At 40.3% G+C, this 21,443-nt stretch overlaps 1 protein-coding gene across 4 annotated transcripts in view; it reads left to right on the top strand.

Annotated features, from left to right (window-relative positions):
- PNPLA7 (patatin like domain 7, lysophospholipase) overlaps positions 1–21,443 on the top strand; it is a 1,524,034-nt gene that overhangs the window by 329,090 nt on the left and 1,173,501 nt on the right. For all 4 annotated transcript variants that reach the window (XM_078642105.1, XM_078642108.1, XM_078642106.1 and 1 more), the window contains 2 exons: positions 4,388–4,474; positions 16,089–16,189. In XM_078642105.1, coding sequence (XP_078498231.1) covers positions 4,388–4,474; positions 16,089–16,189 — 188 coding nt within the window. The remainder of the gene's footprint in view (positions 1–4,387; positions 4,475–16,088; positions 16,190–21,443) is intronic.

The following is a 21,443-nucleotide window of genomic DNA, read 5'->3' as shown; positions in this document are numbered from 1 at the left end:
TTTGTCATACTCCACCTTGAAGGCTCATCTAAAATCAGTTTTTTTTAAATCCGTCTTTCTTTGTAAATTTTGCGTTAGTAATCTCTTATAGCACAAAACCTATCTGAGACGCAAAAAGCCTGGGCTCCTCAAATGTGGGTCTTTCTGTCTTTCTTTTTCTCCTTTGTCAACTTACAAGTAAAATAATTTGGGGATTTCCCTGAGACTCAACATAATATAACCATACCTGGACAACTCATTTTGATGTAGCTGCCATACGTTTTTTAAATTAATGCAGCAGTTTTCCCCATTGTGAACAAATCTGTGTCCTCAAGTTGGGCATTGCAAAAAGTATGCCAGTGATCACCCCCTTTTGTTTGGTCCCCTTGATCACTTTCCATAGTTAGCATTCTCTTGCATATTTGCCTCTCTTTCTGATTTCCACGTTTGATGAAAATGTAGTTTTAAGATTCATTTTAAAATCAAGAAGGGAATTTCACGTAGAGGTTTCGATCTCACCGTACGTTCCATTTCACCCCTCGACTCTGTGCAGATGAATTTGGTTTTTCTTCACATTGTGTGTAGGAGTCCTAACAAAGAAGGCAATTAAATTATTTACAAGTTAATGAACTTGTATTAATGATTTGGCTGAATGATAGATAATTCCAGAAAAACGAAGCCTAGATGAAAGCATGTTATAGAGATTTCACCTGTCTGCAAACAGTTAGAAAAGGTCAGCTTCCGACTTTAGATTTTAAATGGAGTGCATTAAGGTGCCTATTGTCTTAGCTTTGATCCCTCAAAATACCTCTGCGCCTGAGAAGAAATATTAGTTCATGATATCTGCTAGAAAGTACCTGTTAGCCAGTGGAGGTGTAGGTTTCGATAACTGGCCTGATGATCTAATCAAAGCGTCCATTAATGAAATCCAAAAATATGGCTATCAAATGTTATGGCTGTGCGACTGTATTAGGAAATATAGGACCAGTTTGGAAGGGAACAGACCCCAACCGTTCCGTTGGTTCAGATGTGCGCAAGTGCCATGACGTTCTGCATGTTTTCCCTCCAAAAATACCCAAACGTTTACATATTATTGTTCAGGTACTGCTTTTAGTGTCTGTTCAAGTGGCCTATCACCTAGCACTCAAATAATGTGAATATATGTTTTGGCTATGAATGTACTCTTAAATCCCAATCAGTCAGCTGATCGTCTTTTATTTATCGTCGGTTTCCTGAAAATTGTAAGATTTCCTTCAAGAATTCTCGAGATTAGTGCATACTTGGTGAGTGTGACCGGTACCAGAAAGAATATGCTCTCAGAAGAATTTCATATAACCATTTAAATATTTTTTTAAATCATAACATTCCGTTTAAAAAAATATATAAATATGAAGCAATGTATTATTCTGACTCATGGTTCTAATTCTTCAAAATATACATAGAGTTAAATTTGGCTCTACCCAGAGGACATATATTCTCTCACTTTGATTTTGAATTTGATAGTATAATGTATTGTTCCGCCTTCCAGGAGATGGTTTGTTTGAAACACATTAGGTACTATTTTACTTCTGAAAAGTGCAGTCAGCTCTCTTTTGCCATCTTCAGATCTTTATTTCCGATCTGCATTCTCTACAGTAAGCAATCCTTATTGCTACTTTTTTATTTTTACCATCCAATGGTAAAGCATTCAGTATGCCTGGCTTTAATGCGATAAACAACATTTGTGCAGACAACACATGTAAACAGCAAGTGTGAATGCCTTTGTTTACATGCGTTAGTACATCAAATGCTAAACTATTTGGTCCTCTAAAGCTAATGCTGTTTGTGTTTTGTTTAGGAATTTAGCAATTGTTGTAGATTTTCTTTAAATCTGTGACTGCAAACTGTTTTGTTTCCAGCATTGCACATTGATGACTCTGAGGACTCTCATACCTTTCTCTTAGGATTTGAAAACTTTTTAGGTCTTGGCTTGAGACCGCTTTAACTATATATTGGTAAGACCTATTGTATCTACATATACCTAGAATGGGCGTTGAGTCAGCCCTTTGCTCATGATTGGATGACTTTGTTGTCCATCTCACTTTCATGCTCCTTAATCTGTGACTTTCCTCACTCCTTCTCTGTTCCTGTATTTGTTTTGGCCAGGAGCATTTTAGTCTTAATGTGCTCTGATTGAATCCTCTATCTTTCTGCTGCTGACATTGGACCTTGCGCTGCAATCCCTGGTGGGCTATTGTATCTCCTCTCCCACCTACTCTTCATTACCACCTCTTCCCTCGGCCATTTAAAGTTAGTTGTCCGTATGTGCATGTGGAGGGTACCTATGAATGGTTTTGTGTTAGTTTAACAAATCCCATTGATAGATTGCTGCCACATCTGTGAATGCGGCATGTGAAAATAAACCAAAATGCATTCAAAGATGGTCGCTGTGAACGTGCACGCATCTATAGGAGACTCCTGCGGGTGGGTATGCATTTGTGGTCCCTATATAAGCCACTAAATGATTGCCAAAGCCAATAGGTTTGCATTACCATTATTTGTTCTCCTATTTTTCCTTTCCCTGTCTTATCAATACAGAACTGCTGATGTCTTTTATTTATTTATTTATTTATTTATTTTATTTATTTATTTATTTATTTAAAAGGTTTTATATAGCGCTACTGGACCCAGGAGTATCAGAGCGCTTTACAGACAGATAAGAAGAATACATATCTAGTACACATAATAAACATAAGAACAAATAAACATCTGGAACAAAATAGAACACAGTTACAGAATGAATAAACACTGGCATTTTAAGTTGAGATGTTAAATAGAGTCTGTAAATTGGACAAATAAAAACTGAATTTGATTGGTTTTACTGTCTCTAAAAAAACTTGTGATGTACAGAGAATTTTAGGTGTACAGTAACTGTTCAATAGACGAGCTAGACTGAACAGCCAGCTGTGCCTTTTATTTAACCATCAACCAGTGCTTAACCTGTCTAAATTAATTAGTGCTTGTTAATTGAGCATGGAGGCGTAATTTTGGATCAATAATTGATGCAGCTTGAAAGCCACGCATTGTGGTTACTTCAAAAGTTCTCTGAGGAGAATTCCCAAGCAGTGGGGAACTCTAGGTAATGGATGGATGGATAGGATAGATGGAAATGGATAGATAGGTATTCATGTTTTCTGAGGATGTAAACGTAGGCCAGTCATCAGGTGTGGGTGCTTTTCTGTGTCACTGAAAGTGAGTTGATAACCCAAGAGATTAGAATGCAGTTCTTTGTTGAATCAACAGAAAAATAAATCTATTTTTCCTTGGCTAGGCCCATCGTGCCCATGCCCAATGTTTCATCAGCCACTGCAAAAGACTCTATTTTGAAAAATTATATTTCATAGTTCTGTGTTCACGACTTTCATTTCTATAGGTCGCACAGGTACGGTTTACTCTTCCCCACTTAAATGTTGCCCCATGATAGGGCTATGTGTGCTGGCATAGAGTCTGCCTTTTGTCCTTTGCTGATAACCTGGGGATATTATTCTGTACATCATTCTATGATTTTCCTACTGTTGACATTCATTGTAACTTCACTTGCATTTTGTACTTTATTTTTTTAAGTGTACTTGAGTAAAAGGAATTGAAAACTGAGATTTTTTATTCAATTAAGGTTTACAAGTGTGCTTTAAACAGACCAGGAAACGAATGGCTTCCTCATGCGGATTTAGAGAACTTTTCTATTTTATTAATTTTAATTTTTAAACCGCAGAGCTATTTAAAATACTCAATTTGTTAATATCATCCTCAGTAAGTGTACCTTTACCATAGTCTTCTACTTCTACATTGTATGCTTTTGTGATGGTGTCACTCAATTCAGCGTTTTTAACAGTCTTTTTTTTCTTGGAGAATAACGTGCTATGGTGGTGAGTTAGGTTCCATTTCTGCTAACACAATAGAAACACAAGTCATAGAGAAATAGGAAGTAAAAGAGGCCCATTTTCTGACACTACTCAAAATGCTGCAGAAGTAGTGAAAGTAACATTTTACAGTAGCAGGTTGTGCAGAGAAGATGCTTATCCATAATTCCAGCAGTGACAAGACAGAACATTAGGTTCTTGCCGTTAGAAGGACTCTGACTGTGATGGGTAACATTCAAGAGAAAGATAGAAGGTTATTTCATGGTTAGGAAAAGATGACACAAAAGTAATGTTTGCAGCCTAATTCCAAGATTACCACCAAGAAAGCATTGATGAAATGGAAGATGGAGCAGAATGAGTTTGCACAAATTGTAGCAAATTGAGCGAGTGGTTCCACTCTTGCCTTTTCATCTGTTATCCTGTAGTGAAGTGATATGGTTAGTAATGGGTCAATGATGTAGTTTGTTCTTGGGCCTTTATTTATTATTTTTTTAACTTCCAAATGATAGATGCTGCAAAGACCCCGGTGTCGGACAACATCCCGATTGTTCATAAAAGAACCCGCACTTCATTTTCTAGTACAACAGAAATTCCAGGTAAGCAAGCAGTCTTCTGAAGTAGACGTTAGTGTTCCAAACATGAGACTCCTGTGAACTACCCAAGTGTGATTTCATTTAATTTTCTCACCAAACTTTTTAAATGCATTTCTATGAATCATTTTTGGGAAGAAATGTTAAGTTGGTCAAGATGAGAGGACCTATTCAGCAAGCACTCCTTTGAAAGTGTGTTTACCAGCAGGGTCGTTTCCCCGGTGGCCCGGAGGGGTGGGGCTGGTTTTGTATCCGTGGGGGCCTGTTTTGTTAGTAGGGGCTGGTTTTGCAGTAGTGCTGCAATGTTGGCCCCTGTAACAAAAGCGGGAGTGGTACTTCTCACTAGCATCCCCGTCCCCTCGCCTCCGATGCCGGGGCCGGTCGGGCAGCAATCTGCCATGGCTGGTTGCTGTTCCCAGTCTGGCCGTGTTTATCAGGTTTGTTGAATATTACTTACTTGTGCAGGAAGATCACATATCCATGATTACGATTTTGCAAAACATTCTTTTGCGTCTTTTGTTTTTCAAAGTTGTTTAACCACTTTGCTGCTGACATCTACTTTTGAAATTTGGGCCAGGTGTTCTTCAAGCCGTTCCAATTTCTTTTTCCACAAAGGCTTTTCCGGACAAATCTGCATCTTTTTTCTGACATATTGGGAACTCTACTCGGGGTTTGTGGATTCCCCTGGAGAAAACCGAGAAAGTAGTCAAATTGTAACATTTTGTTTAAAAAAGCACTGTCCAATGCCGGGAGGTACAAATTTATTGGGCACAGGTGCTTGATTGCATGAAAGTCGTGTGGGGGGTGGAGTTGAGGCCTGAGGCGAAGGGGTGTCTCCTTAACATATGGGAGCCCTCCGACATCCCTGCGAAAGGCTAAGTATGGGCCACCTTGGGTCTGGCAATAGCAAAGAGAAACATTGCGAGATTATGGGGGGCGGCCACACCACCAACACTGGGGGCTTGACAGAAAGACATGGATTGTAACATGGTGCAGGAAAAGACGGTATACGTGGCTAGGGGGTGCCCGAAGAAGTGGGTAGCTGTATGGACTAAATGGAATGAATACCGAGGTAACATCTGTGGACCCCCCCACGATCAGGAATGTTGACAAGCTAATTGATTAATGAATATGATATTGTATGAAATGGACCTAATTTTACGATGGACATTGCAACACCAGAATTTTTAACTTATGTGTATTCCTGGAACTGTACGACTAATAATTCTGATGTGCCCTGTATGTGCTTGCTCTATGGTCATTTATTTTTCCTTATTTTCCTATATTTCCTCTTTTTCGGCTGCGCCCCTGAACCCAATTGGAAATCTTGGTGGCCACAAGATATGTTCCCCCCTGACAAGGTGTCTTTTAAGGCCAAGAATTTGGGAGTGATAGTGGATTGTGAACTATCTTTTGGGCCTCACATCTCGTCTCTTTCAGGGAAATGCTTCGGCATTTTACGGATGTTGAGGAAATTTCTTCCTCTACTATCACTTAACCATAGGAAAACAGTTGTTCAGGCATTGATCGGTTCACGACTGGACTACGCAAACGCTCTTTTTTTGGGGTTACCAAAATATCTGATGACCCGTTTGCAAGTAGTCCAGAATTCGGCAGCCCGTACCATCTTTGGACTCCCGAGGAGAGCTGGTGCCACTGTTTTATTGAACACCTTACACTGGCTACCTATCTCCAAGCGAATTCTTTTCAAATGCCTGACCGTGGCCTTTAAGGCCTTACATGGTATTGGCCCCAAGTATATTGGGAAACGTCTTTCCCGGTATGCACCGAGCAGGACCCTGAGGTCATCGGGTCTGTCCATGATGACAGTCCCTGCAATTCGACGTGCAAGATTGGGAGGCCGGTCTTTCCGCTATTTAACACCTAAGGCCTGGAATGATTTACCACTGTCCCTGAGACAGGCTCCCTGTCTTCTTGCTTTTAGGAAGGACCTGAAAACATGGCTCTTCACGAAATAGATCCTTTTCCTTCTCTGCTCTTTTCTGTTGTGTGGCTGCTTTTATATGCTGATATTCTTCGCCAAAGCGCCGGGATGCTCCTCGGAGTAGCCGTGCGCTATAGAAGAAATAAAGTAACATAACATAACATATTTGAAAATAAAAAGATTTATGATTTTTTTTTTTTAAAAGCACTGTCCAAGCAATAGTCCGCTTGCATAATCAAAAGGTGTGCTATGCTAAGATCGACCTCTTTCCACCTTTCCAGGAATAGGCAGAGTTGTTTTTGTTTTTGTTTTCTCACCGTTTAAAAAAAAAAATGCTTTTTCGAACAGGAATAATGCTTATTCATAGGACTCTGAATTTGGAGTTACCCATAATAAGATATGATTCAAGAGCATTTTGCATAACGTGTTCTTTCCTGCATAATGACTTAAATTTGGAAGACAAAAAACTGGACTGAAATTCAATTAATATCAACAACACTATACTCGTCTGTGTTCCCATACTTCTGTTGATACAAAATCATGCTATACTTGAGTGGGCGTTCTTTTCACCAGTTAGAGGAAAAGCCCCAAAATGCAGCGTGGAGACATTGATATTCCCTTAGATATTAATCTTCTCTGGTGATGTGGGCAACTGCTGTATTTGGGCTCAAGGTCAGCCAGCATCCATAGAATTCTACCACCCCAGACATTTCTGACAACTATATACCCAGGGGCTTCCAGTATGGTGTGGCTTACATGGATCTCACAATTTTTTTTTCTTGCCATGACTTCCCTGTAAATGTCATGATTTTGCCATTGAATTTCAATTGGTCTTGGTTTGTGGGTAGCTGCAGTATTTGACTGGAAAACAGGGAAACCAATTAACCCCAGGCATTTCTGGCAATAAAAACGCCTGGGGAGTTCATGGTTGTGTGGCTTGTATTGTTCTCACTGCAGTTTCTTACCCACAATGTCTTGTAAATGTAATTATGTATAAAAACACCTTCACTGTCAACGGGAGATGTCTGCAGTATTTGAGCCCAGGGCTAGCCGGCACTCATGTAATCCTACAATCCTTGGGCTTTTATACAAAGTAAAGATCTCTGGAAATCCAAGCTTGCATGGATCTTAGTACATTTTTGTTCCCAAAATGCCCTGCAAATTTCATAACGCTGTCTAAAAATTGCTTACACTTTACAAGGGGGGGTGGCTGCAATTTCTGGGCTCTGGGTATGCTTCTGAAAACTTGTTACCAGGGTGAGTCCAGGATTGTGTGGCTTGCATAGATCTCATCGCTTTTTCTTTCCTAGAATATATTATATATGTCATTGTGTGGGGTATAAAGCTCTATTACCTCATATGTATGTGAATGAAAATTCCAGAACTTTCAGCCGCCAGCATAAGTCGTACTGTCCTTCTGCATTCCCGTACTTGTACTGATTATATGTAGGCAAGAAGATCTGGGGCTTATAGAAAAATCTGGAAGCAATATTCAGGTCCTAGCTAGCTCTTACAAAGACAAACCAAGCCAGCCGTATTTGAACTCTGCACTGAACAAACCAATCAAATTGTGTCAATCAGACTTATGGTTCTGCCAATTAAAGATATAAACACCCACTAGAAATCTCTTGAGAAGGTCTCCTCTTGCAGACTGTCACCAGTACGAGGAAACCTTGGCTCACCTAGTCACTTTATTAAAATCACTGTTTTTAAAATACTGCACCCGCACTTGCTCAGAAGCAATGGAACTTCTGTTTAATTTGGAAACCCCTTTGGAACTGTCAAGGCTAGCAAAATTTGCACAACAACTGCAAGGAATCATAAGTAAAGTCTCAGCCCAGTCTACATATGTATCTTAAAGGTTTTATGTATATAATGTTCTCCTATAATCGCAGCCCTTGGAAATCAACCCAATGAAATGATATGTCGATGTTAGTGACCAGTCAATTCAATTCTGTAGGAAGTCTGCAGAAAGGACCCCCTTCAAATAGCATTCATTTCCTACCCCACCCCACATTGGACATAAAACCTCAGTAAGTAGGTAGAACGAGTCTGCAACAAAAAAACATAGCACGAGCTGCTGCCCCAAAACATGTGCGTCAGTACAATCCTTTGATTTTGCTTTTCCGTCTTGTGTGCTAACTTCAGAGCTGGGTACTTCATAACTAAGGACTGCTTACCCCAAGCCCTACTGACTGTGGTTTCAGTTTTCAGGATTACCAGCTGACAAATAAGTTATATTATGCCCATCTCCACAGTACCGGATCAGTAACAGACTGGTGTTTTGGCTAAACATCCGCCCCCGATAATGTGCAGTAATGACAAGAATGCCTTTTAAAATGTACTAGTATGAGGGCACCAATCCACTACAAATTGTGTTCCTGGAATCCCCATTTGATTCTTTACGAACTGATCTCCAATTCATGAAACATGATCTCACAACATATATGCCGCCGAGACAGCCAATAGTGAAAAGCTCGAGCTGTTGCACATACATGACAGACAGGGTGACCTATCGGCGCATATGGAGGAATTGGAGAGTTCATCCCGCCCCAATCTTATTAAGATGGGGGGGGGGGAAGGGGGTTTGGTGGGGGGTTGTCCGAACAGATGCAATAGACTCTGACATCTCAGGCTATATGGGGACCCTGTTTCAATACAACACGGACGCATACAATGAAAATGACATCCATATTGACAGAGCCCACAGGGTGGGATGCCCAGGATGCAGTAACAGAAACGCAGACATCCTGACATCTGTCCTCAACTTTCAACTGAAGGAGGAGATCTTCAGCAAGGCAAGGGACCATCAACCACTTCAAGTTTGCCATCACACAGCTGCACTTTACCAGGACCTCTCTCCGTGATCACCCTACAGTGTCAAAGGGATTTTCGACCCATCACTGAATTCCCTTGAAGCAAAAGGATCTTCTATGGCTGGGGTTACCCATTCTTCATCATCTACCGATGGGACGGTTACCTGCACCTGATTAAGGAGCTCTCGGAAGCACACAAACTCTAAGCCGAACTATCACTGAATCGTGAGACTCTCCTTGGAAGCAAGAGGGGGCACTGATGACCGGAGAGTACAAAGGGTGCAATGCTCTGCTAAAAGATCACAGCCTGACCCTAGCGCTATAGTCGAAGAAAGAAAGGCGGTCCTTGATAAGGTAGTGGAGGAGACTGGCCGTTGACAACAGGAGTTGCTCACCTCCATGTCTGGGACTGCTTTTAAATAAAGCAGTTTTGTTTCTATACCTGCCCCTAAAAAATACTTTCCCCTGCATTTGCAAAGCAGAAGAGCTCCCATCGGGACCCCTTCCCTTTAGCGATTGCATTACCACCATCTTGAAAAATTAAACGTGTTTGGCGACCGCTATAAACACTATTTTGCAAGTCGCAATTTATTTGTGAGTCTCAAAATAATGTTAGTATATGGCCCACCTGATTTTTGCATGGGCAAACGGGTCATAACCCTTTGAGTATGCAAAATCCCGTCGTACATCAGGCCCATGGAGACTATATGTGCAACACAGCAGCTCATGAAACCCATGCTCACATAGACTACTTCCTAAGCACACCATCACACAGTCACTAGTCCAATGCGTGTATATCGACCCCATGACCCTACCCCCCCACTCCCTTATATCCTGGACGCTTGGAGTGCTAGGAAGGAAGACGTCTGCAGGCACCTGGAGGTTACATGATAACATTATCCAACAACGTGCATATGTCCAAGCACTCACAACTGCCCCTGTAGACTACCTTCAACTTAACAATACTGGGGAGGTGGAGGTGGTGACCAATGGGAAGAATTAAGACTGCTATAAGGAGGAAACTGTTCACGATTATCTGCCAATCACAATAGAATGCGCAGAGACAAGCGATCACAACTATAAAACTAAGTTAAAGAATTGGAAACTATACATAAACATACTGGGGAGCCACATATCTTTAGAGCTGTAGACATGGCCAGAACACAACTCAATCAAATAGACCTGGATATGGCAGATCTTGACGCATTATGCTTGACACGTAAATATTATCTTGGGTGCAACAGGAGCGAGACAGTGCTAGCACACTCCCTTCATTTCATATATAGGCAGACAGAGTCTGGATTGTCTCTGACCAGAAGGGCACAGACATCAGTGGAGGCGATGCAATAGCACAGGTGTTCCAGGACTACTATTAGCTACTTTACTCCACACTGGATTCCTGCTCTGAGGATCTCTCAGCATAACTTGAGGGGATGAGTGTACCAAAATGCACGTAAGGGCAAATGGAGACACTAGAGAAACGATTAAACTCTCAGAGGTAATTTCAGCAATTGCACGCTTACAACCTCTGAAATCCCCCAGGCCAGATGGCTTTACGGCATTTTTCGACAAGACATTCTGCCATACATTAGCCCCCATCTTTCCAGGCTCTTCAACGCTTTCACTCATGGAGGATTTCGGGACTGCCCGAGCCAGAAAAAGACACCCGCCTTTTTAACTCATACAGGACCATTTCAATTCTTAATGTAGACGCAAAATTATTCAATAGCCTATTGCCACCATACTTAATCCATACATGTCATCCCTGATCGATCCTGACCAGGCAGGCTTCATACCAAACAGGATTGGTGGGGATAATACTAAACGTATCTTGCATGGCATCGACAAAGCACAGTTTTCAGCACCAAGGCCTGTTATTTTTGGTTGAAGCCAAGAAGGCATTTGGTCTGGTACACTGGCCATACTTTCTAGACACTCTGAGTCATTTTGGCTTCGGGATGGTAGTCTGCCAGTAGGTATTTAGCCGCCATAGCTCCCCTTGAGTATCAGTAAGAGTTAACAGGGTGTCTTCATGCCCCTATCCATTTGTCGAGAGACACGCCTGGGCTGCCTGCTATCACTGCTTCTCTTCCCTGTATACATGGAGCCCAAGGCACAAAGCAGCCACTCAGACCCGCATAGCACATATTAGTAGCATTCAATTATGATGAAGATGTGATAATGGCTCTTGTGAATCCCCTATTGTCCCTCCCAGCACTAGTTCAGGAACCAGTGGTCTTTGGGGAAGGCTCTGGTGTCAAGATTAACCTTTTAAAGTCCCACTTAATGAACCTTACTATGGCCCTGCCTCACCGGGACCTGTTGAAGACCAGATTGCCTGATCTGCAGTGCAGATCCCCTCCCGTATCTTGGGATGTGCCTCACTCCTTCGGCATCTAAAACAGTGTAGGTTAACTATACCCAAGTTGTTAGGCAAGTGAAAACTGAGTTACATTCATGGCACTACCTTTGTCTCTTGTGGATGGGCTGCATAGTGGTTATTAAATAACTATCCTCCCCAAAATTATGTATACTTTTCAAGTCCTACCCATAACACCCCCCCCAAACACCCGTGGCACTATACAACTGGAGATCAATAGGAAAAGACAACGTGTGGTACGGTACCTCACATACAGTCCCCCTATCAGAGGGTGTTTGAGGGTACCCACATTCACAAGCTCTTATTAGTCCATGAGACTTTGCTTTCTTGTAGAATGGGGGTGCTCAAAATCCCAAAAAACGCTGGTGCCTTGTGGACCAGGCTACAGCAGGCATTTGCATATGGAACACACCCCAAAGGAACAGGCCATAGGGACTATACTCGTTATTGATCACGTCACATTAGCGGTATGGGATAGAGTGGCGGAGCACAATGGCCTGTCAACCCACCCTTGACTCTCCTCTTTGCAAACTCAGATTTTACTCCAGGCATGCACAATGACCATTTTGAGTGCTGCCAAAACTGCACGCTGCCAACGGATTGGCAACCTCTTTGATACCGAAGGGGTCATTCCTTTTGGCACTCTGAAAAAAGACTTTAATCTGTCTGGATGCGATCCTATGCCATACATGCAGGTTCAACACTGGATTATCCACCCTTAACCAAACCTTACTCCCACCGCCCATTGGCGCTGTTTGAGAAATGGCTTCTGCTAACAGATACCCACTTGGTTTCCGATCTGTACTCCTTTCTGTATCGGACACTCCCCAACCTAAGAGCACCAGTTTGGATCAGCCCTCTACCCAACTTAAGATCGCCAGCCAAGCACGCAGGGAAGTGGAGTTAAGGAGTACACTCGCACAGAATGGGAGTACATATTTTATTGAGCACAACACACACAGGACATAATATGGCAAGAACCGAATCAGAAGTAAAGATTGTTACTTATTGGACACCTGCCAGGATGCACAAATGGTTTCCAGACTATAGAAAGGACTGCTGGAGGGCATGTGGAGCCATTAGCATATTGGAACAGATACTATGGGACTGCCCCAAACTGGCTCATTTTTGGGAATAGATCCTTAAGGACATAGGCACTACCTTTAATACTCCGCTACCCTGCCTACTTACTCCTATGGCTGTCTGACCATCTGACGTACCCTCTAACATCACAAATGGGCAAACAAATATCTTTGGTATTGGGCATAGCACAACAGGCGATCCACTCATTATGGGATTCAGATAAACTTGCAGACTATACATCAGGGTTATATTGGCTATGGCATAACTTGGATTTGGAGTGGCTGATGTTAACTGTTGAATATAAACTAGAGGCATATCATATGACTGCTGGCACAGCAATTGAATGAACTGACATGCTCCAAATACCTTAAGCTGATACACCGCTGCAGGATCAGTGGCTGCTCAACCGGTGGATGGTCCTTCAGCGAGTAGGGAGGGGAACACTATAAGGGACACATGCTCCGAGCTTGTGAGTGGCCTTGCTGATGTAGATGTGGTACTGCAGATACGATCAACAGGGGTGGGGCCAAGGGAGCAGGAGGGGGTTTGTTTGGTTGGAAGCAATTCTGTTGTAAGTTCATTTCTGTGAAACTAAACCAATGAAATGTCATACTAGCAGACAAACCTAAAACCTTCATCACACATTCAGCTTTGGAAATTGTACAGTTGTATGGTTCATTTTGTACATACTAAATATCAATGTCTGGTTCAAAATAATACCTCAGCTGTTTATAATATCCTGATCAAGAAATATATTAAAGGCGGTAAATGTTCTCTACCAAGATTATGAGCAATTTCAGAATGGCTTTGAAGCAGGGGCCACTTTATCCAATTCAACAGGATTTTACAATATTGGAATTAGGTTGAAATACCTAAATGAAAGATGTTCTGGCACTAACGTAATACTTTCTACCCACTGGTTCCTGTTGAGACCCTACTGGGCTATAAGTCAGTCTATATAGAGCCACAACATGGCTATACTACCATATACATGCGCCAAAATGTTTCCAGACAATCCGATCGAGTTCACTTAATACCCACTCTAGCATCACAGAGGGATACTAGAAATCCCACTGTTTTACTTTGTTTTGCTGACTTCTTTCATCAGATAGAAGATCTGACAGTGGCATTGCATAATACAGATAACTATTATCTTATTTTCGTAGCTTATCACAACTAGATCACCTGCTAACCAGGTTGCATCCTGCAGCAGCCTTGGGGTTGCGTGCTTCACTGTCCAAAGGTGTTACATTTATAAAACCACCACCTCATGGACGTCATTAAGGGGTTGCCAGAGGTGCAGCTGCAACCCCTGCCTTGCCCCTTGCAACTCCTGGCACTGCCTTTGTGACCCATGAGCTCAGAGATGGCAAACTCTGTGCCAAAACAAAGAGGTTGCTGCACACTCCTTGTTTTCTCTTATTTTTCCATTTTATGAATAGTGAATACTGTTCTAATATTCACTGTCAGTGTAATAGAAAAATAGAGCACAACCATGAGTGGTGCCCGATTAAGTAAAAAAAATGCTTTTCATGATTGTTGTAAGCATACTTGCTGGTGAGAGTGTGCATATTTGTGAGCATGTGTCTTGTAAGTGTGTGTGTGTGAAAAAGTGAGTGAGAGTCAGTGACATGTAGTGAGTGAGATTGAGTGTCAGTAAGTATGAGTGATTGAGAGTGAGTGACAATGGGTGAGTGAGATTAAGAGAGAGTGCAAGTAAAACTGCATTAGTGTTAGAGAGTGTCTTGAGTGAATGTGAGAGAGTGAGAGGGAATGTGATGTTGTGTTTGTGAGTTTGTTGTTGGCCCTGGCACGCTGAAGGTAATGCTTGTCTTACAGAAACCCCTATGGCAAAATATTGGCACTAGCATACTTGGGACAATTCTTAACATGACAGATACCATTGACAAAATACTGGTGCTAGAATTAATTCTTGAGATAATGGACACTGACTGTAAAGCATTGGCCCACTAGAGGTAATTAATGTCTGTGGAGCACATGTGGAAAAATGCTTGCTATAGGAGTCCCATGCCAAACTGCTAGTACTAGCATGTTGGAGGTAGCTCCTGGCATAAAGGAGGACAACCTGACATATGTGAAGGTGCCATTCATGACAAAATTCTGACCCCAGCATAAAGCAGTAATTTGTGAAATAATGATCAACTATGGAACATGGACAGCATAAATTGAAAAATACTGGCAGTGGGGTAATGGGATGCACCCATGGCATATGGGACACCCATTACAAAATTCAGGCCCTGCCACAATGGCGGTAATGTTTGACATATGAAGACACCCTTAGGGCATTTTCCCAAAAATTAGGTCAAGTCCTGGGGAGTGTGTGGTTTTAATGTAATTTTAAAATAAATAACGTTGACTATTTCATTAATGTTATTTCAAATCCTCTTGCATTTTAGCAGTGTTTAATGAAAAATTGTGCTTTAAAATGTGCTATTAGATCCCTTTCTTTTCAACATTTTTTAGGAGAGGGAAAGCCCTCAGAAAAGCTATGACTTACTCTCTTTGCTCGCTCACTACAATTCAGGGCAAGTATTATTCCCTAGGACAGTCAAAAATAAAGCCAGCACTACAACATAGGAGTTAGCTTAAATAGACATTTGCCTGTGTTGTTACATTACTCATGAAATTATTATAAAACTTCAGCTATGTCACTTATTGTGATGTAATCAATGATATATTCATGTGACATGATTTCCTGGGGAAAATATCAGGGTCAAGAGTGATTTCATTTCTTGTGATGTGTGATGTCATTAAGATCAAACGGTAAGTTATGTCACTTCCTGTATACCTGGTACTTTTGTGAATCGAAGTTCATGCACTACTTGTGAAGTTACCTCCACGATATATGTAGGTAATTCCCCAAGCTGAGCTCTACATTCTTAGTTAAGAGGAAATAATCTAAATTCTGGAGCACTGGTCTGGAACCCGAACTAATGCGGATGCAATAGTTTAGAAATTTGTATGAAGTACTCCGCTCCTTCTACAGGACAGAAATCCGAAGAGTGAACTTCATGACAACATAGTTATGGATGTTCAAAGAAGACTGGACCGTTAGACAGGACCTTTCTAACTTATGTCCAACGTGCAATTATTGCTGGATATTCTTGTTTTGCAAATATTTACACCCTACAAGTGTACCTTGGTTCTGTAAACATTTGTGAATATGGTTCGAGAAGTGTTTGTTGATCTCCCTATGGAAATATTGATATGTTAACACAAAATATTCTTTTATTAACTTCTTTAATCTTGCATGTTTAAAATTATGTTTAATTCAAAGGTTTGAGAGAAACAGTACGTTAGATTGAGCACTATGTTTGAGGTGTTTTTGAGGTATTCTCTCTTTAAAGCTAATGGTTATTTCATTTATTTTTCCAGGTAGCCCCATTGGTACGAAATCTGACCTGGATATGGCCTATGAGAGAGCCAGAGTTAGCCTTAGTTCAGATGATGTTTCTCCAATCCCTGTGGTTAACAAGGTATACAATGCTTATCTGGTTTTACAGTAAATGTGTATAAGTAATTTACACTACAAATTCTGGTTTAAATACTGGTTTTGTTGTGCACACTTTTACTTTTTTTCCACAGCCTTAGTTTATCAGGGAAATGTTGTTCACAAAATTGTAACACACTTTTGAAGTTTAAGTATGACTGAATAGCCAGTGGGAGGGATGAGTGTGTTAGACAGTAACAAATTACAAGTATCATGGGTTTTATGTATATATATTTGTTTGGAAAACATTCAACAATAAGAAAAAATGTCCACCTTTCATTATTCCCAAACCAATCCTCCCAATAACCGATCCCTATCAATATTAGAAAAACACTTCCCTTCACTGCATAGGGAACTCTCGGCAGTTTCAAGGAAAATGCCCCTCCTCATATCATTACTGAATGCAATTCTTATATTACCATGGAAATGCAGTCTTTTTCACAGTCTCACTACTTATGGGAATTAAAGGACCAATATGAATACAATGGTTATATTGGTTCTGGTGCCCACCATGACTAATGTTATAAATTGTGTCCTTGCTTCTGGGAAGTTCAATCCCAGTTGAAGTTAGCATTTGTGTACCCTTGCACAAAAAGACTGCACTTCCCATAGATGACTCCACAATTTATCACCCCATTTCATACCTGCCTCTGATCAGTAAGAGTCTGGAGTCTGTAAGCAGTAGCAGGATCTCTGGAGATCCATCTGTAATGGGATATGGAAGAATCAAGATCCCACTGGACAAGTTAGCACCAGCTGTGATTAAATATCTTGTGTGCAAGGGAGGAGGAGCTCTGGCAGCTCTTATTTAACTGATCTGCCACTCGCCTTTGACTCTGTGGATAATGCCGTACCTTTGGAGAAGTTGGATCAGTTTCTTCTTTTCAAACAGGAATCAAATTATCTGTTCAGGAGGTTGCTTTTTTCAGCATAAAGGCTTGCCACAAGAGTCACTACTATACCCACCTATGCTCCATGTTTACATACAACCTGTGGCTGAATTACCCAGGAAAACATCAGATGGTTTTTCAAATGTATTCTGAAGCAATGCTGCCTGATGTCTTGCTGCTTTTCAAGCGTCCACATAAGGAGATTGTGCTTCACTTTGTCCCAATTGGCTCTAAAACTATGATCATGCTGGTGTGTAATGTAGCCCTGATACCCCCCATCCTGTTCTGAATAACAAAAATATATATATTTGGCAGGACTCAGACTATATGTTCAGAAGGTAAATCAGGAAGTCCTTAAAGTAACTTGTACCTGCATTTGTACAGAAACAACCTGCCTTTTACTGACAAATGCTTTAGGATCCTATGAATTCTAGAAAGAATAAAAAAGCGGAGCAAGAAGACTGCATTTGTATTGTGTCTGTTCAACAGTAATTGTTTACTGTTGAATTGTATCTGGTGTGCAACTTGTAATTTTATAATTCTATAATGTACCCTCTGGTAGTCTTGCAATGAGCCTCCAAGAGGGTGCCACAAATTTATATTTAGAGGAATTGCTCTGTGAAAAATCCATACATTTCCAGTACCACTGCTTCCATTTCTTAGTATATTTAATAGTTTTCACTAGTTCATTCAGTAATAGTTTTCTAAAGAGAGTGGATACACAGAACACTTCAGTCTTAAGGGTGATTCCTTTTTCTTTCTTGTACGGGGCACCATCTGTCAGTCCGGGATACACCTAAAAAAAGAATGGTGTCATTGAATTTATGCATTGTGAAGGGCCAAGTCGATGCTTCTTCGGATCTGCACTACAAATATGTGATTCTGTCCAAATCAATTTGAAGCACCTTCTGTCCCCATTGAACTTTGTCATATAGTCTTTTACATCTTTTTTTACTGAAGCGCTGTCATCATAATAGCTTCAACATTAGGGAGATTTGTAACTGCTGGCACACAATCTACAATAGGAGGGTAACATTTAGGAGGTTCTCACAGGAATATCAAGGAAGGTCTTTCTTCAAAGACACTCATTCCTCATAAGGATCATGATGCCCTTTTGCTTCTTCAACAATGGCAAATAGTATGTTACTCGTTGAGGATCTGGATATATGGGTTATGCCATTATGTGTAATTGTCACCGGAACACAGAGTTGGCAATACAGGACCATATTACAGCTTTGCCTTTATGTATTTCCTATATTGAACTTTTTCATAGAGGGAAGTATTTATTGCAATAGTAAGTGAAATACCAAACTTTACTATTTTGTTGTCTGCTGTAAAAATAAGAAAACAATCCTTGATCATCTAGTTTAGTATGTAGAATTTTAGAAAAGCACCCCTTTTATTATTAGAACAAACATTGTCTGTAGATGTCAATGTTTGTAAAGCTGGTCTCTCCAAGGTGCAGCTAACAATAGACATTGAAATTAGAAAGTTTAGGTTTTGTTTACATTTCATGAATAGATTATTTTATTGCTTGATTTTAGTGGCATTAGCACTTTTTAAGCTTTTTTGTGGTGTATGTGAAAGTACTGTATTTCTAAGCTCTTTATCTTGTAAGTATTGCGCTTTTATGCACTTTACATATTTGCAAAGTTGAGTACATAATTTCTGGACTACTTTTCTAGCATTAGTACTTTAAGTTATGTATTAGTGTGTATGAATGTACTATGCAGATATGCACTTTATTTTTCTGGCAAGTAATTTATTCATTATGTACTTTATTTTCCAAAGCCAAGTTCCATATTTTTAATCACTTCTGTTTTTTAGGTATCATTGCTTTCAAGTGACTTCTTTCTTTCTTTCTATATTTCTTGTGTATCGTATTTTTGCGCACTCTATATATTTTGTAAGAGCAAGTACCACATTTTTGAAGAATTGGAATTATTCAGCTATTAGTCCATTGCAGTTAGTATAGTTTCATAAAAGACAGTGGTGTAATCCTGTATTTCTAAGCACTTTATCTTGTAAGTATTGCGCTTTTATACACCTTACATATTTACAAAGTTAAGTACATAATTTGTGGTGTACTTTTCTAGCATTAGTACTTTAAGTTATGTATTAGTGTGTATGAATGTACTATGCAGATATGCACTTTATTTTTCTGGCAAGTACTGTATTCATTATGTACTTTATTTTGCAAAGCCAAGTTCCATATTTTTAAGCACTTCTGTTTTTTAGGTATCATTGCTTTCAAGTGACTTCTTTCTTTCTTTCTATATTTCTTACGTACAGTATTTCTGCGCACTCTATATATATTTTGTAAGATTAAGTACCACATTTTGGAAGAAGTGGAATTATTCAGATATTTGTCCATTGCAGTTAGTATAGTCTCCTAAAAGACAGTGATGTAACCCTAATAGCTGTGTTTTAAAATACAGAGAGCAGTGGCCACATCTGGTTAGCTTAGTATGTCAGTGTATGATTTTGTGCTCCTTTCTTAGTGATTTACAACTATGTATGTTTTGTTTATTGTGGTATCTGCTTAATAATAATAATATTAAAAATGATAATAAAAATAATTGATTGTTGATAAAAACAGTAGGCAGTGGCAAGTACCATTAAAAGTAAATTCAATTCTAGGGCTGTTCAAATATGCATTACATGGTGTTTCATATATGTGTGTGCTTTTAGAAAGATACAATAGTTTAAAAACATATGATTTTCACCTTTCTAATGGCAGCCCCCCAAATCACTCTACAGAGTTTCATCATTGTCAAGACCAATGGATGATCAGATTATGCAGCAAGGATATCAGCATGAAAAGGCAAATACTTCAGCATTAAGCCAAAAACAAAATAAAAAAACTGCATTTGTTGCTTACTTAGCAGATTTCAGCTACACATTTAGTTTTTAGCTCAACTAGATCAAAATAATACTGTCTGAGAAAGTGATATGTAATGCTGAATAATATGCATTTTCATGCTGATATATTTTATAAAAGCACCCACATATAGAAAACACTATGTAAAGTATATTTAAGAAAAATAAAATGGTAGTTCCAACGATGTAGTTATGGTTTAATTTTACCAAATTTGGCACGCAGACATCTAGAATCCTAAATGCCAAATTCCCGTGCAGTTCAATGCATCAGAAAATTAAAAACATCCTTTATCGGGTGTTTACATTTTGCTTCAGTTCAACAAGTAAAAAGAAAAGAAAACACAACAATAAGTGCCATGAATAACCACGCCACAGGGAGGAGTAACATGAATGCAAACTGTACAAGCACAGATCTGTGCAGGAGTAAAATACGCAAAGCAGTGCCAAGGAATGGAAACGTGCTCCCACTCTGTATACTGGGTACTGATGCACAAGACCTTAGCATACCATATCAAGAGTTGCTCAGACAAATCATCCTCCTCTGTCGTGGGGGCCAGGCAGAAGTCTTAAGAAATCACCCAGCAGGTTCCTCCTGGACTCGTGATCCTCACCCAATTTGTCGCCATGTCTACACATTTTTAGTCGGATCTCCTCTGCCACTGCCCAGCAGAACAAGGTTTAAAGTGGAGGAGTTAGGGTTGTCTAAAAATATGTGTATTCCCATTTTAGCTCCCATAGAAATTTTGCTCGCAGCTACATCAAAACACACTGAATGAGTTTGTCCTGTCATTCATTTTAGGTCAGAGGTCTCAGAACTGAGGTCTCAGACTCAAGGCATTGGCTAGCTGGTCACGAGAGGAAAATGTTCTCTTGCATCTGCTATTGCAGTAAGCAGGGCACAGTTCCCGTATCATGAAAAAAATACATCCAGAAGCCACATAACCAGGTGAACACACCATGTGCCCCGGGCCTTAGTGGGGTGGGACCCACAAAGGCCCTACCTCAAAGGGCCTCCCACAAAGTTAGAAAAAGAATGGTCCATGTTGCGGGGTCACTGAAGACCTTTCAGTTCCATCTTCTAGTCGGACACAGAATGATGTCCTTAGTCATATGCCTGAAAAGAGGCTGTGGACTATGATAGTCGTAGACCTGGATGGGTTTCCCTATCACAGGCCGTGTCTCAATACTGAGGCAATGGGTAAAGGGCCATTTTGTTTCTGCTACATCCACAGGCTTTTGCAAATTGACCAGGGACTATCAACATTTTTTGGGAGCCATATAAATGAAAACATGCAACTTTGCCCACATAAAATCCCCAATTTAGGTGTGTCCTGGCATCCAATTGTATTTTAAGAGGGTCGCTTTTAGTAAACTCCAATGTTTTTTTTAACTCCAAGTGGGTGAACTCTATCAAAAGACTGGGGTTCACTTGAAGGTTGGACTTCTGCTTATTATTATTTACATTTTTCA

This window comes from Lissotriton helveticus, chromosome 5_1 (genome assembly GCF_964261635.1).
Source record: "Lissotriton helveticus chromosome 5_1, aLisHel1.1, whole genome shotgun sequence".
Lineage (NCBI taxonomy): Eukaryota > Metazoa > Chordata > Amphibia > Caudata > Salamandridae > Lissotriton > Lissotriton helveticus.
The sequence above is the reverse complement of the archived record's forward strand: the minus strand, read 5'-3'. Positions and strand labels throughout refer to the sequence as shown.